The sequence below is a fragment of the Fusarium flagelliforme genome (assembly GCF_020744385.1).
Source record: "Fusarium flagelliforme strain FIESC 12 MPI-CAGE-AA-0113 chromosome Unknown B0J16scaffold_2, whole genome shotgun sequence".
Lineage (NCBI taxonomy): Eukaryota > Fungi > Ascomycota > Sordariomycetes > Hypocreales > Nectriaceae > Fusarium > Fusarium flagelliforme.
The window spans coordinates 4,903,945-4,916,088 of record NW_025763504.1 but is presented as its reverse complement, the minus strand read 5'-3'; the positions used below and the strand labels follow the sequence as shown (position 1 = coordinate 4,916,088).

At 48.7% G+C, this 12,144-nt stretch overlaps 5 protein-coding genes across 5 annotated transcripts; 4 read left to right on the top strand and 1 right to left on the bottom strand.

Annotated features, from left to right (window-relative positions):
• Positions 1-60: 60 nt before the first annotated feature.
• On the top strand, positions 61-4,098 carry B0J16DRAFT_76089 (heme peroxidase). Its single transcript, XM_046134448.1, has 5 exons — positions 61-539; positions 588-3,210; positions 3,259-3,477; positions 3,530-3,806; positions 3,856-4,098. The coding sequence occupies exons 1-5, from the start codon at positions 331-333 to the stop codon at positions 3,984-3,986; spliced, it is 3,459 nt and encodes a 1,152-aa protein (XP_045987246.1). The 5' UTR covers positions 61-330; the 3' UTR covers positions 3,987-4,098.
• Positions 4,099-5,564, bottom strand: B0J16DRAFT_76069 (uncharacterized protein). The gene is made up of 2 exons (XM_046134446.1): positions 4,910-5,564; positions 4,099-4,862 (listed from the first exon to the last, which is right to left on the bottom strand). The coding sequence occupies exons 1-2, from the start codon at positions 5,296-5,298 to the stop codon at positions 4,211-4,213; spliced, it is 1,041 nt and encodes a 346-aa protein (XP_045987245.1). The 5' UTR covers positions 5,299-5,564; the 3' UTR covers positions 4,099-4,210.
• Positions 5,565-5,590: 26 nt separating this feature from the next.
• On the top strand, positions 5,591-7,490 carry B0J16DRAFT_334974 (major facilitator superfamily domain-containing protein). The gene is made up of 4 exons (XM_046127022.1): positions 5,591-6,088; positions 6,145-6,178; positions 6,235-6,817; positions 6,867-7,490. Exons 1-4 carry the CDS (start codon positions 5,785-5,787, stop codon positions 7,386-7,388), a joined length of 1,443 nt encoding a protein of 480 aa, XP_045987244.1. The 5' UTR covers positions 5,591-5,784; the 3' UTR covers positions 7,389-7,490.
• A 440-nt stretch (positions 7,491-7,930) lies between these two features.
• On the top strand, positions 7,931-8,665 carry B0J16DRAFT_395316 (uncharacterized protein; the record flags this gene model as incomplete). The annotated part of the gene is made up of 1 exon (XM_046132187.1): positions 7,931-8,665. One exon carries the CDS (start codon positions 7,931-7,933, stop codon positions 8,663-8,665), a length of 735 nt encoding a protein of 244 aa, XP_045987243.1.
• A 165-nt stretch (positions 8,666-8,830) lies between these two features.
• Positions 8,831-11,521, top strand: B0J16DRAFT_381216 (major facilitator superfamily domain-containing protein; the record flags this gene model as incomplete). Its single annotated transcript, XM_046131137.1, has 8 exons — positions 8,831-8,841; positions 8,948-9,145; positions 9,691-10,148; positions 10,200-10,313; positions 10,366-10,495; positions 10,548-10,962; positions 11,013-11,405; positions 11,468-11,521. 8 exons carry the CDS (start codon positions 8,831-8,833, stop codon positions 11,519-11,521), a joined length of 1,773 nt encoding a protein of 590 aa, XP_045987242.1.
• Positions 11,522-12,144: the final 623 nt, after the last annotated feature.

The window sequence follows — 12,144 nt, the reverse complement described above, 5'->3', positions numbered from 1 at the left end:
CCTGAATTCTTGCTCCTTGTTTTCTCTTTCGCCGCCACTCAGCTGTTAACTCTCCTCGATGATGGATTGCATTGGCCGAGCAAAGCACATGCATATTCAGGTTCCGTTGCACAGATGGCCCTTGATCAACATACGCCACTGACTTCAAGGCCTCAATGAGGGGACTCGAGTCTGTCTGTACATGGCGTAGTTGCTGCTCGTGAGAAAATGGCTAATAACAAGTCCCCTATAAAAGGCGGAAGGATGGATTGTCAGTAAGAAGGCAGGAACCCATTCTTCATCCCCTTCACTCTTCTATTTCTCAAGCCAGTGTGGTCTTGGTGCTTCATTATGTCGTTCAATGAAAAGTTTCAGGCTGGAGAGTCCTACAAGGACACCTCCAAGGAGGACCCTTCAGGTCTTCTCGATAACCCTGAGAAGCTCGTTGCGGATCTGATCAAGGACTATGCTGGTGTCCGGAGCCAAGCCAGCCCCGCCGATCTCTTGGCCCTTGTCAAACAGCTCCTCCAGAAGGGTCAGCCTCTTGATGACAAGAAGGGGTAAGTCTTTTGAACTCGATTCAATTGCCATGTAACTAACCATTTCAGAACAACTGAGATGCTTATTGGCATCCTCACCGCCCTTCCTCGTACTTCCAAGGCTCGCACAGCTCTTACAAACAAGCTCATCGACACTCTCTGGAACAACCTCCAGCACCCCCCACTGAGCTACGTTGGTGGCGACGTCAAGTATGAAGTCGCCAACTCGGACAAGCCAGAGCATAAGGATCACTGCAAGGTATACGATACCATTGAGTTCAAGGTGCCAGGCACCGATGTTACCCTCCGAGAGCAAGTCCCTCAAGCACCCGATGGTCTACACCAGTACCGCATGCCTGATGGAAGCTTCAACAACATTCTTGAGCCGAACTTGGGCAGAGCTGGTACTCCTTATGCCAAGTCAGTCAGATCTGAGAAGCGTCTCCATGGTGTCAAGCCCGACCCTGGTCTGCTCTTTGATCTCCTCATGGCTCGTGGTGAAGGCGACTTCAAAGAGAACCCAGCTGGTATCTCCTCCATGCTTTTCTACCACGCTGCCATCATTATCCATGACATCTTCCGCACAAACCGCACAGATATGAACAAGTCTGACACATCGTCGTACCTTGATCTTGCACCCTTGTATGGTTCATCTCTCAAGGATCAGCTTGAGATCCGTACCATGAAAGAGGGTAAACTCAAGCCTGATACTTTCCATGAGAAGCGTCTCCTGGGCCAACCCGCTGGTGTAAATGTGATGCTTGTCCTCTACAGTCGTTTCCACAACTATGTTGCCGACATCCTGCTCAAGATCAACGAGAACGGACGTTTCTCGCTATCAACACCCCCCAATGCCTCTGAAGAAGACAGGGCCAAGGCAATTGCCAAGCAGGACCACGACCTCTTCAACGTGGCTCGACTCATCACGGGTGGCCTGTACATCAACATCTGTCTTCATGACTACCTTCGAGCCATCACCAACACACACCACTCCGCCAGTGACTGGACTTTGGACCCTCGTGTTGCTATTGATAAGCAGTTTGACGGCGATGGTGTCCCTCGAGGTGTTGGAAACCAAGTCAGCGTCGAGTTTAATCTCCTCTACCGCTTCCACTCATGTATCTCCCAAAGGGATGAGCGTTGGATCAACGACTTCTTCCTTAAGCTCTTCCCAGGGCGCAAGGCCGAAGATCTTCAGGATGTCAGTTGGACTGAACTTGGTCAGGCTCTTCTAACCTTTGAAGCCAACACTCCCAAGGATCCCAGTGTCCGAACCTTTGACGGCCTCGACCGTCAGGCTGATGGTACGTTCAAGGATGAAGACCTTGTTCGCATCCTCAAGACAGCTATGGACGACCCTGCAGGCTGCTTCGGTGCTCGCATGGTTCCCAAGGCCCTCAAGGTTGTTGAAGTCCTTGGTATCATCCAGGGCCGAAAGTGGCAATGTGCTTCTCTCAATGAGTTCCGTGAGTTCTTCGGACTCAAGCGATACAATCAGTTCAGCGACATCAACTCAGATCCCGAGATTGCAAACATTCTTGAGAAGCTGTACACTGATCCTGACATGGTTGAACTTTATCCCGGTCTCATGGTTGAGGACGTTAAGCCCCAGCGTAACCCTGGATCTGGTATTATGCCAACCTACTCAGTTGGTCGGGCTGTCCTTTCTGACGCCATCACACTCGTGCGATCAGACAGGTTCAACACCATTGATTACACGGTGTCCAACCTCACGGCATGGGGTTACAACGAGGTCCAGCAGGACTACAAGACTCTCGGTGGTTCGATGCTGTACAAGCTCATCCAGCGTGGTGTCCCCAACTGGTTCCCATACAACTCAGTTGCTGTCATGCAACCCATGTACACTAAGATCGCTAACGAGAAGATCGCTAAGGAGATTGGCACCCTTGACCAGTTTTCAACGGCTGATCCCAAGCCACCGGCCAAGGTCGCTGTGACGATATCCAATGAAACCATCAAGAAGGTACTCAGCAACACACAGCAATACACTGTGCCCTGGCTCAAGCCTTTGAACGACCTTTTCCCAGGCAAGAAAGATTATGGCTTTTTCATGCTCGCTGGAGATGAACAGAAGAACTACCAACACCGAGCCGACTGGCAAAAGGCAATGAAGAAGGTTCCCAATCTCCATGATGCTGTCCACTCATTCATTGAGCGTGAGGGTGCCAAACTCATCAAGAAGGAGACCTTCACTTTCAAGAAGGGTCTAGACCAGATCGACATCATCCGTGATGTTGCAGTTCCTCTCAACGCACAGCTTCTCTCAGACATGTTCTACTTTGACATGCGTACCGAAGAGAACCCTGATGGAGAACTGGGTGCTGCTGAACTGTACCGCAGCCTTCTTGACATCCGAATTTGGGGCGTTAACAACAATGATCCCGCTCAGGCATGGAATCGCCGACGTCGTGCACAGGAGGGTGTCAAGAAGATATACGACTCGACCAAGAAGCTTGTTGCTGAGGTCGATATTGGACGTCCTCGGGGTATTGGCCTGGTTTCTGCCGTTACTAACAGAATCGGCGCCAAGTCGTATCTCAAGAAGGATTCGCTACGCTCTTGTGGTCTCAAACTTGTCGAGGAGCTTCTTGCACAGGGCAATTCGATTGACCATGTCACTGACAACCTCTGGCTCACCGCTTTTGGTGGTATTGGTGTTCCTGTTACAACTGTAAGTTTGTGTGTCTAGGTGTGGTGCAATGTACTGATGGTGGTATAGTTCTACGAAGTTTTGTCATTCTTCTTACTTCCCGAGAACAAGTCCATTTGGACCGAAGTCCAAGCTATTGCACAGAAGGGTGATGAAGCAACACTTCACGCCTATGTCGCTGAAGCTCAGCGCATGACCAGCTCTCAGCGCAACGTTCGCGTGTCCAAGGCATCGGGTGAAGTCGATGGTCAATCCATCACTCCCGGCACAGCCGTCGTTCTTATGCTTGTAAGTCATACCACACAATTCACCCCTCAACAGATGTCTAACAACTCAACAGGGCGAGGCCGGACGCAACGCCAAGGAGATTCCGGACGCGGGCAAGTTCAACGCTCAGCGCAAGGCCCAGGATGTTTCAGCTTTCAGCTATGGCCAACACGAGTGCCTTGCCAAGGACCTCGCCCTTGCCTTTGTTACCGGTCTTATCAAGCTTGTTGCTGATCTCAAGGAACTTCGACCCGCGCCTGGTCAGATGGGAACGGTCAAGACCATCCGTGTCGGTACCGAGAAGGCTTATCTCAACGACAGTTGGTCGTACCTTGGATTTGATGCTAGCAGTAAGTTTTTTGACGTCTCGACTGAGAGAATATGCTAACATTGTGATAGCTTGGAAGGTTCATTTCAACGGGCATGGAAAGGGTAACTTTGAGGGTGACAGGGTCCCGACAAAGAGCACCCCTATCCAAGAATACTACTCCCTGCTACAGAAGCGCAAGGATGAGATTTTGGGTCGATAGTGAACCATAGCAATTTTCTCCTCGAAGAGATAGTGGTATCGTCTAAATTGAACGAGTTTGAAGCTACCTTCAGATCGGTGACAGAAGAACTGTCCTCTAAGTCTTAGGCTACTAAAATAAAGTAGCCTAAGGGATGGCCTAATCTGATATAAGGCGACAAAATTGTTTCGTCTCTTATGCTCTCGGCGACCAATTCTTCTGATACTCTGATGGCTGAATTGTCTCTACCCATCTAGTGTAGATGAGATAGGCTCAAGAACCTTTCTTGCCGCCTTGGTGATGGTCAAACAGAGCGGTAGCTCATCTGTAGACGAACAGGCCGATTGATACGTGGGCGGGCAATCTGGTGCCATTGGAAGCGTATGCCATCTCGTCTGTCGATCTTCCAGCCGCTCGATAAACGAGATGAAGGAGTTATCTCGATGCTCCCGCATCCCAAAGATCTCTGACCTGACTGCACTGTACATCAGACGCTTCCACTGCTCTGGTGGAACTTCAATCGGCACGGAGAGCGACTCATCGGTAGTATGCGAGTGGGTATCAAGAACCACTCTTAATTTCTCTTCCTTGTCATTCGCTTCTATGGTTTTGGCATCAATTGACTTAATGAATCTGACGTAGGACTCAGCGATGCAGACGCATAGGATACCCAGTATGCCGGCGTTCTGAAGGACTGACGAGTAGCGCAGTGGGCATTTCTGGCAGTCTAGAACATCTGCTGCACGCTCGAATGTATTCCGAAGAAGAGCAAGATCATCCGGTACCTTAAGCTCTGTACGAACTCCCAGTCTGTTGAGAAGTAAATAGAGAATTGAAAGGCATGCGCACGAGTCGTTGATGTCCGTTTGGGTAAGGATATCACTGTGGGTATGTGCTCTGTGGATGCATCAGTATAAGCGATCTTCTTGGTACACGGAACTCACGGCATATTGCTCTCGTAATCTACCACGTATGGCGGTATACAGGCACCAAGTCCCTCATGGCGACTGCATTCGTTTTCCTCGATAACATGGGTTGTAGTTGTCGTTCGCGCGGGCGATACTGCTGATGACAGCTGGGGCTCTTCCAAATGCATCGGGCTAGAGTCTTCACGGGTATTTTGACGAGTCTTTGGTCTCCCGGCACGTTTCTGGATCGAATAGACGCATTTCCGCTTTGTAGCGACACACTTTGAGCACACTGGAATTTCACCCGAGCAACGGACCTTTCTCGTCCCTGGAAAGTACAGAGCATTTTTGAGTCGAGTACAAGGTAAAAGCAGAGTATAGCTACTTACTACAAGGTTCGCACGAGGCTCTGGAGCGACCAGCATTGGAGCTTCTATTGGGAGTCGTTGGTGAGAGCATCGTAGCAAAGGCAATTGATGATGAGGCAGACTTCGGATGAATTATTGCTCTTGCTGAAGGAATGTTCCTGAAGTAATGTTCCGACGACACGAAATGCTCCGCACCGCTTGGAGCCTAACAGACGAAATAATTTAGTCATTTAATGCCAGCCTATACCATCATTTAGGCTACTTTATTTTGGCACTCCAATGGATCCTTAAGTAGACCGCCAAAAGAAAACCACAAATTGCTCCGCTATCGCTAACGTTAGTGGCTTCCCAACAATCAGTCCCATCTAAAAAAGAAATTTCTTGCCTTTTAATAAGATGGCCGAGGTTATTGCTTTCGGACGATTCTTGACGGATGATTTAGTGGCTATGTTCGGTTGAGGCTCAATCATTATCTATTGACGTTATATAAGAATTCTTTCCAGTCATCGATCCCCATCATATTACCTACCAGACCAAAAGACAATGGCCTACCCAAGCCACTCGTCAACAAAGGATGAAGAACTCAAGACTTCCAGCAAAGAGGTCGGTACGGGAGACAATGCGAGTAGCTCAGACGAAGAGCCAAACCAATTGGCCATGGAGAGTGACTACGATGACTCTGACATGAGAATTGAGAGAGACGACGGCATCTCTCGAGTAGAGACAGGGAAAGAGAAGCAATTGCAGGATGGTCGCTCAGCTTTGGATCGCGTATTGAGTCGAACTTCGGCCGCAGACAAAGACCCTGGACCCCCTCCAGATGGCGGATTTTGGGCATGGGCGTCCGGTAAGTGCTGTGCTTTTACTCCCAGATTAAGCCAATTCCAACACTGACCTTGTTAGCTATTGCTGGACATATTATGATGCTGAACTCATGGTATGAACCATATTGAACATCCTCTTGGAGGGATCAGCAATACTGACGGATAACAGGGGATACAACAGCTCGTTTGGCGTCTTCCAGACCTACTACACCACCCATCTCCCCAATCCTGCAAGCCAGATCTCCTGGATTGGCTCCGTCCAGATCTCCGCCCTATTCTTTATCGGTACCTTCGCCGGACGCTTGACTGACGCCGGATACTTTCGTGCTACCTTTGCTGCGGGCACGTTCCTGACCCTCCTGGGTGTCTTCATGACTTCACTCAGCACAACTTTCTGGCAACTCCTCCTCGCGCAAGGCCTATGCACTGGACTCGGCAATGGTCTCATGTTTACTCCCAGTCTCGCTGTCGTTTCGACGTATTTTAAGAGACGTCGAGCCCTGGCTTTTGGCATCACCGCCACCGGAAGTGCCACAGGTGGATTAATATTCCCTTCAATGGCAAGACAGCTTCTTGATAGAATTGGGATTGCATGGACGGTGAGGGCGATGGGCTTGGTACAACTGGTAACCTTGATCTTGGCGAATTTGCTCTTGAGGCCCAGGATACCACCGAGAAAGTCGGGTCCCTGGGTTGACTTTGCGTCCTTCAAAGAGAAAGGGTACCTGTTTTTCGCCATTGGGATCTTCTTCGTAAGTTCATCGTCTAACATGAAAGACAAACACTTGCTAATTGGATCAGACTTTCTGGGGTACCTTTTTCCCGTTCTACTACCTTGCTTCCTTTGCAGTTTCGCAATTGGACAAGCCCCTGGAATACTCGGACGCCTTGAACCTTTTGCTCGTCGTCAACGGTGTGGGAATTATCGGCCGCTCACTTCCCAACGCGATTGCACATCATTTCGGAAGCATTACATGCCTCGTACCCGTGACGCTCATCTCTGCAGTCTGCCTCTTCTCTTGGCCCGGTGTGTCCACATTGGGAGGGCTGTACGCCTGGGCTAGCATCTATGGAATTGTTGCTGGAGCATCTATGAGCCTGTTCCCACCGGCTTTGTCGGATCTGACGACTGACGTAAGTAAAACGGGTGTCCGAATGGGCATGATCTTCACGACTAATAGCATCGCGACTCTTACTGGGCCACCGATTGCTGGGATCATTATCAGGCAGGCCGGGGGCCATTACCTTGGTGCACAAATATTTGCTGGCGCATCTCTCTTCCTGGGAAGCTTGTTTATATTCATGGCAAAGCGCTCATGCTGATTGAGGAGTACGGGAGGATATGGAAGTGCGTGTTAACAAACGTAGGTGATGATATAACGGAGTTAGTCTAGAGTAGCACAAATGTAATCAAGACGTTTGGTAGAATCGCGGCCTCTAAATCATGAACTCGAATACAATGACCCTCCTCCGCCATGTATTGATGCAGCCTTTCCTGGAAGCCTGGAGCCGCTGTCTTGCTACTGTATATGTGACAATACAGAGAGATTCTCCGAGTAATCATCCTGTCGGCTAGGATTTTAGCTTTACCAAAAGGCTTAGCTTTAAGACCTTGTAGAAACCAAGGGGTAAAGAGGTATTTATCATGCCTCCATTAAACCTTACCCAAAGTTTGTCTTGATTTGACAGGCATATAAATACCAAGAGCGTCCACTCCCAAGCAGACAATAACCTTCAACTCTCATCAACACCCATTCTTCTAATTCATCGGCATTCAACGCGCGCATATTGCCAACAAATGATATCCTCCCGCTTTAATTGAACCACGCATTTCCCTATCTTGACGCGTGCCCTATATCTGGACAATGAGTTCCTTCTTCGATTCATTGCGCAAATGTCTGTGGCCATCAGGACCATCGTATGATCTCTTATCCGACTCTGAGTCAGAGCAGCAAGGTCAGTACCTTCCCCATGCTCATCACACAGTCTCTAAGAGTTTACCTATAGGCACTGCTCCTTCCTGCCAGTACACAGTCGATCCATCTATGGCTAGATTCGGCATTGAAGGTCGCTCCCCGACTTCCTGGCAAGTCTTGTTCCACTTCGCCTCCGATTGTGTCGATATGAGGGAAGGAATACCCAGCAGTGAGCCGAATCCAGACTGGTGCGCTGATCTTGACATCATCACGACAGACATCGTTGGATTGATGCGGGAAGGACTGTACGTGTCTCAGGATACTGTGAAGGTGCAAGACAACCATGTTAGATGGGAAAAACACCCAACAGATCAGACAAAATGGATGTGGTACCGTCACTACACTCTCGTGCATCCCAAGTGGTCAGGTCGACTGGTGGTGCGGACTACGATCTTTGGACTCGCCTCAGAATTTCGACTGGAACATCTTTCCGCGGATAGAGTTTACAAAGCCCGTGCTCAAGCTAAGGCCGGATTTGATAACTGTGTCTACTGGTACGAGGCACGCAACAGGCATTCTGCCAGAATGAACTTCATCCTGGATGATGAGCCCCTGCCAGGTTTGTGGCCGTGGCCGAAGAAGGAGCCTGACGGTCAAGAGGAAGACTGGGAGAAAGTACAGTAGATCAACCTGCCTATCTAGTAGCATGTAGACGGTCGTCGACTTCCTCGAATAGCTTCAAGACCACAGCAGTGCACCTTCCAATTGTGCCAGTGAATCAAGTACATAATCTCTTTGATACCCGTCTTCTCCGTCTCTTTTCTTTTCCTTTTCTCCAATGTGCCCAAAATGTCAATTTCGTAAGTCTTTATCCTATCTTCTACGCTGATTCACTGCTTTCCCGTCTTTGACTGATTCACTGCCATCCCGTCTTTCACTCTGATTCATGAAAACTAACTTGATCAGTTACCAACTATTTTTCCGCGAGTTTACCCACCGCGGTGGCCACCGCCAAGTCAGCCAGGGCCAAACAGCCCATCAATCAAACCACCAGCCCACGCTATGTTCCCCCTCCCCCTCCTCCGACAGGCCGTCTTCTACCACCGGGTCTCAAGGGATGTCCCAACGACCCGAGGCGGCAAACCTGGCGCCCCCGACAAGTTCGTAAGTTCACACTATCTCTTATCGAGTAGACTATGATTAACCTTCATTCCCTTTTGGCAGTGGCACAAACCAAGGGGCGCCGAGGGACGGATATAGCGTGGGCTGGCATGGGCTGTTTGGCTACTACTGGCTGATGGCGTTGGCAACCGTGGTGGTGCTCTACAAAATGATTATGGGGACATTATAATTTTCAAGTATAATTATAATATAAATACTGCAGCGTCAGCCACAACCAATATTTTCATCTCGTGCCAACAATGTTCTTGTTTGTTATGCTAGGCCTCTGTCCATTCATATTTACCTGTCAAGTAGGTAACAGAAGAAATGTCCTCTAAGGCTTAGACTACCAAAATAAGGTAGCCTAAGTGCCAATCTTAACTGGCATAAGGGTAACTAAATCATTTCATCTTTTATGCTTGACGCGGCCAATTCTTCTGATACCCTGACGCCTGTCTAAAGCTTAGCGGGTTTGTCGTCTGGTCTCAGTAGCCGCGCTAAGCGCTAGCCGCCAACCTGAATAGTATCATGCTTACTTCATGTCACAGGACCAGCCACGCCATCAGCTTCAAACTCCGCCCCTCTTTGGCCTCCGTTTTCCTAAAACCAGTAATCACTCGATTGTGTGTCTACCGCTCGGAATTGGCTCTATATAGGTTACTTATGCCTTCATTGTCGAATACAGAGCGTAGCCAGCGATGGCCTACGCCTCTCAAACGAGTACATGGCTGGTTCACTGCCGGAACGACCGGGACGAATCATCACCAACGCGAACTCTACCCTCTAAACTTTTGGCTCAGTACTCTCGCTCTATTCTTGGTGGGACTTGGTTCTAGGCTTCTTACTTATCCTTGGCCGAATCTATTGGAGACTTCCGTGTGTCGATATTACTACGAACAAGATGGATATCACGGGGAGCCTTCACCCGAGTTCTGCGCGGATGAGAGGGTAATCAGGCATTGGGTATCTTTGGTCCGATTGATGCAGCTCTTGTCACCACTTGCTGGTTAGAGAAAAATAAGTCCTTGCTGCTTGTACGCATTCTAACGGGTTCTAGCTATTGTGGCTCAGATTCCGATGGGAATCCTCGTGGATAAGGGACGAAGACGTCTGGCCTTCATACTCAACATTACCAGCACTGTTTTGTACTGGGGCTCCATTGTGATATTTGGTATTGCCTTGTTTATTGTGCACCTTTCGCCGTACCAGACTAACTGTTGCAGGATTTGTGCGAGTCTTCCCTCTGTGGTGCTTCTATATTTCACCTGTTTTTTTGCTTGTCGGCGGTGGCTCTTGGGCGACGAGCAGTCTTGTCTATGCTGTTATAAACAATACCGTGAGACCAGAACAGAGGTACAGCTCGAATACTCTTGGATTTGAAAGAAGAATACTAAATAGATGTCAGAACCACCGCCTTTTCGTTTCTGGAGGGACTTTCGGGACTTTCTGGTCTCGTAGGGCCACTCCTCTACAACGAAACTATGCGTCCCCACCTCTGGGTTTCATACATACTTGCTCTGATTTTATACTCACTAGCTCTGGTCCCAACGTTGTACCTCACGCGTGACGATAACCTAGGAATGGATAACGAGGCAAGGGAAGACGAAATACCGGAAGAAACGGAGCCACTGCTCAGTGCTGGTAACCATTCCGCTCGCGAAGCTATTCTCTCGAACCGGAGTGGCGAAAGGAGCCTTGCTCCGAGACTCAACATCTTCATCATATGCTTTGCGTGTTTCTTCAGTTTCCATATTTCCAGGGGATCTATCAGCTACACCTTTGTTTGGGTTTGGCTATCGTTTGGTCACGATGCGATTTTCGTATGTTTCAAACCCATTGCAACTCTACGGTACCTACTAAGACTCCATAGACCGAATTATTCACTTACATACGAGCCATTGTGCTCTTCTTCCTTCTACTTATCGTCCTCCCGTTGGCCAGTTCACGATTAGACAAGACCTGGCGAGTTGCAAAGAGAGATCTTATTCTTTCCTCAACTTGGATAGCTTTCTGTGCAGTCGGGACTCTAATCATCTTGGTGGCGCCGAACCTGGCGGTCGCTATCATCGGTTTCATCATTGCCACTTTAGGCTACGCCATGCCTATCCCTCTTCGGTCATTCCTTGCTTCTCACTTTGAGAAGAATTTCTCCGGGCGACTCTTTGCAGGTATTGGTGTAGTGGAGAATGTTGGTTGGCTTATCGATTTGTCTCTGATGCAGACAAATTATTATACCGAGGGTGCACCCTATGTTATCTCACTGGTATGTAATAACCTGGACCCTTTGAAATTATAGGATCACGAGACAGGCTGACATGAGGCTAGGTTACGTACGCGGTTATGCTTGTATTGCTTATCAGGCTAGCTATTAAGATCTGATGCTACAGAGGAATGATACGGTACATCCACTAACCGGAGCTCCATAGCCTCAATTTGGAATCAAACGATAAACAGAGGATGGATAAGGATATAAGTGCCCTTGGATTTCTTCATTCACCATTAAGCCAAGGGGCGGTCAAGATGTTGCTGGACTGTTCTTTTCTCTTGATCAAGCTGGGACATTATTCAACTAATGCCTGGAATGTTTCTATATATTGACGACAAATGATTATGTTTCCTATGTTATTTTTCTATGTTTAATGGTAGCTTATCCTTACATAGCAAGATGTATCCCTGACCTCCGATCCTACATAGTAGCATCACCGACTCCCTTATCCGCAGGGTATCAGAAGGATTGACCTCCGTAAGCATAAGAGACGAAATGGTTTGGCCACCATCGACGAGTTTAGACTAGCACCTAGGTTAATTTGTTATGGCGGCCCTACGTCTTGGAGGATAATCCTTCTATTATCTGCCTGTTTCTGTAAGCCTCGGCGCCATGATGCCCCAAACGTGTAACTTTGTCAAGAAAATTCCCAAATCTCATTATCGCTAGCGAAGAAGAAGAGTATATTTGGCAAGATTTGGCTCAGGTGATTCCATTTTAGCTCCGAGACTACTAC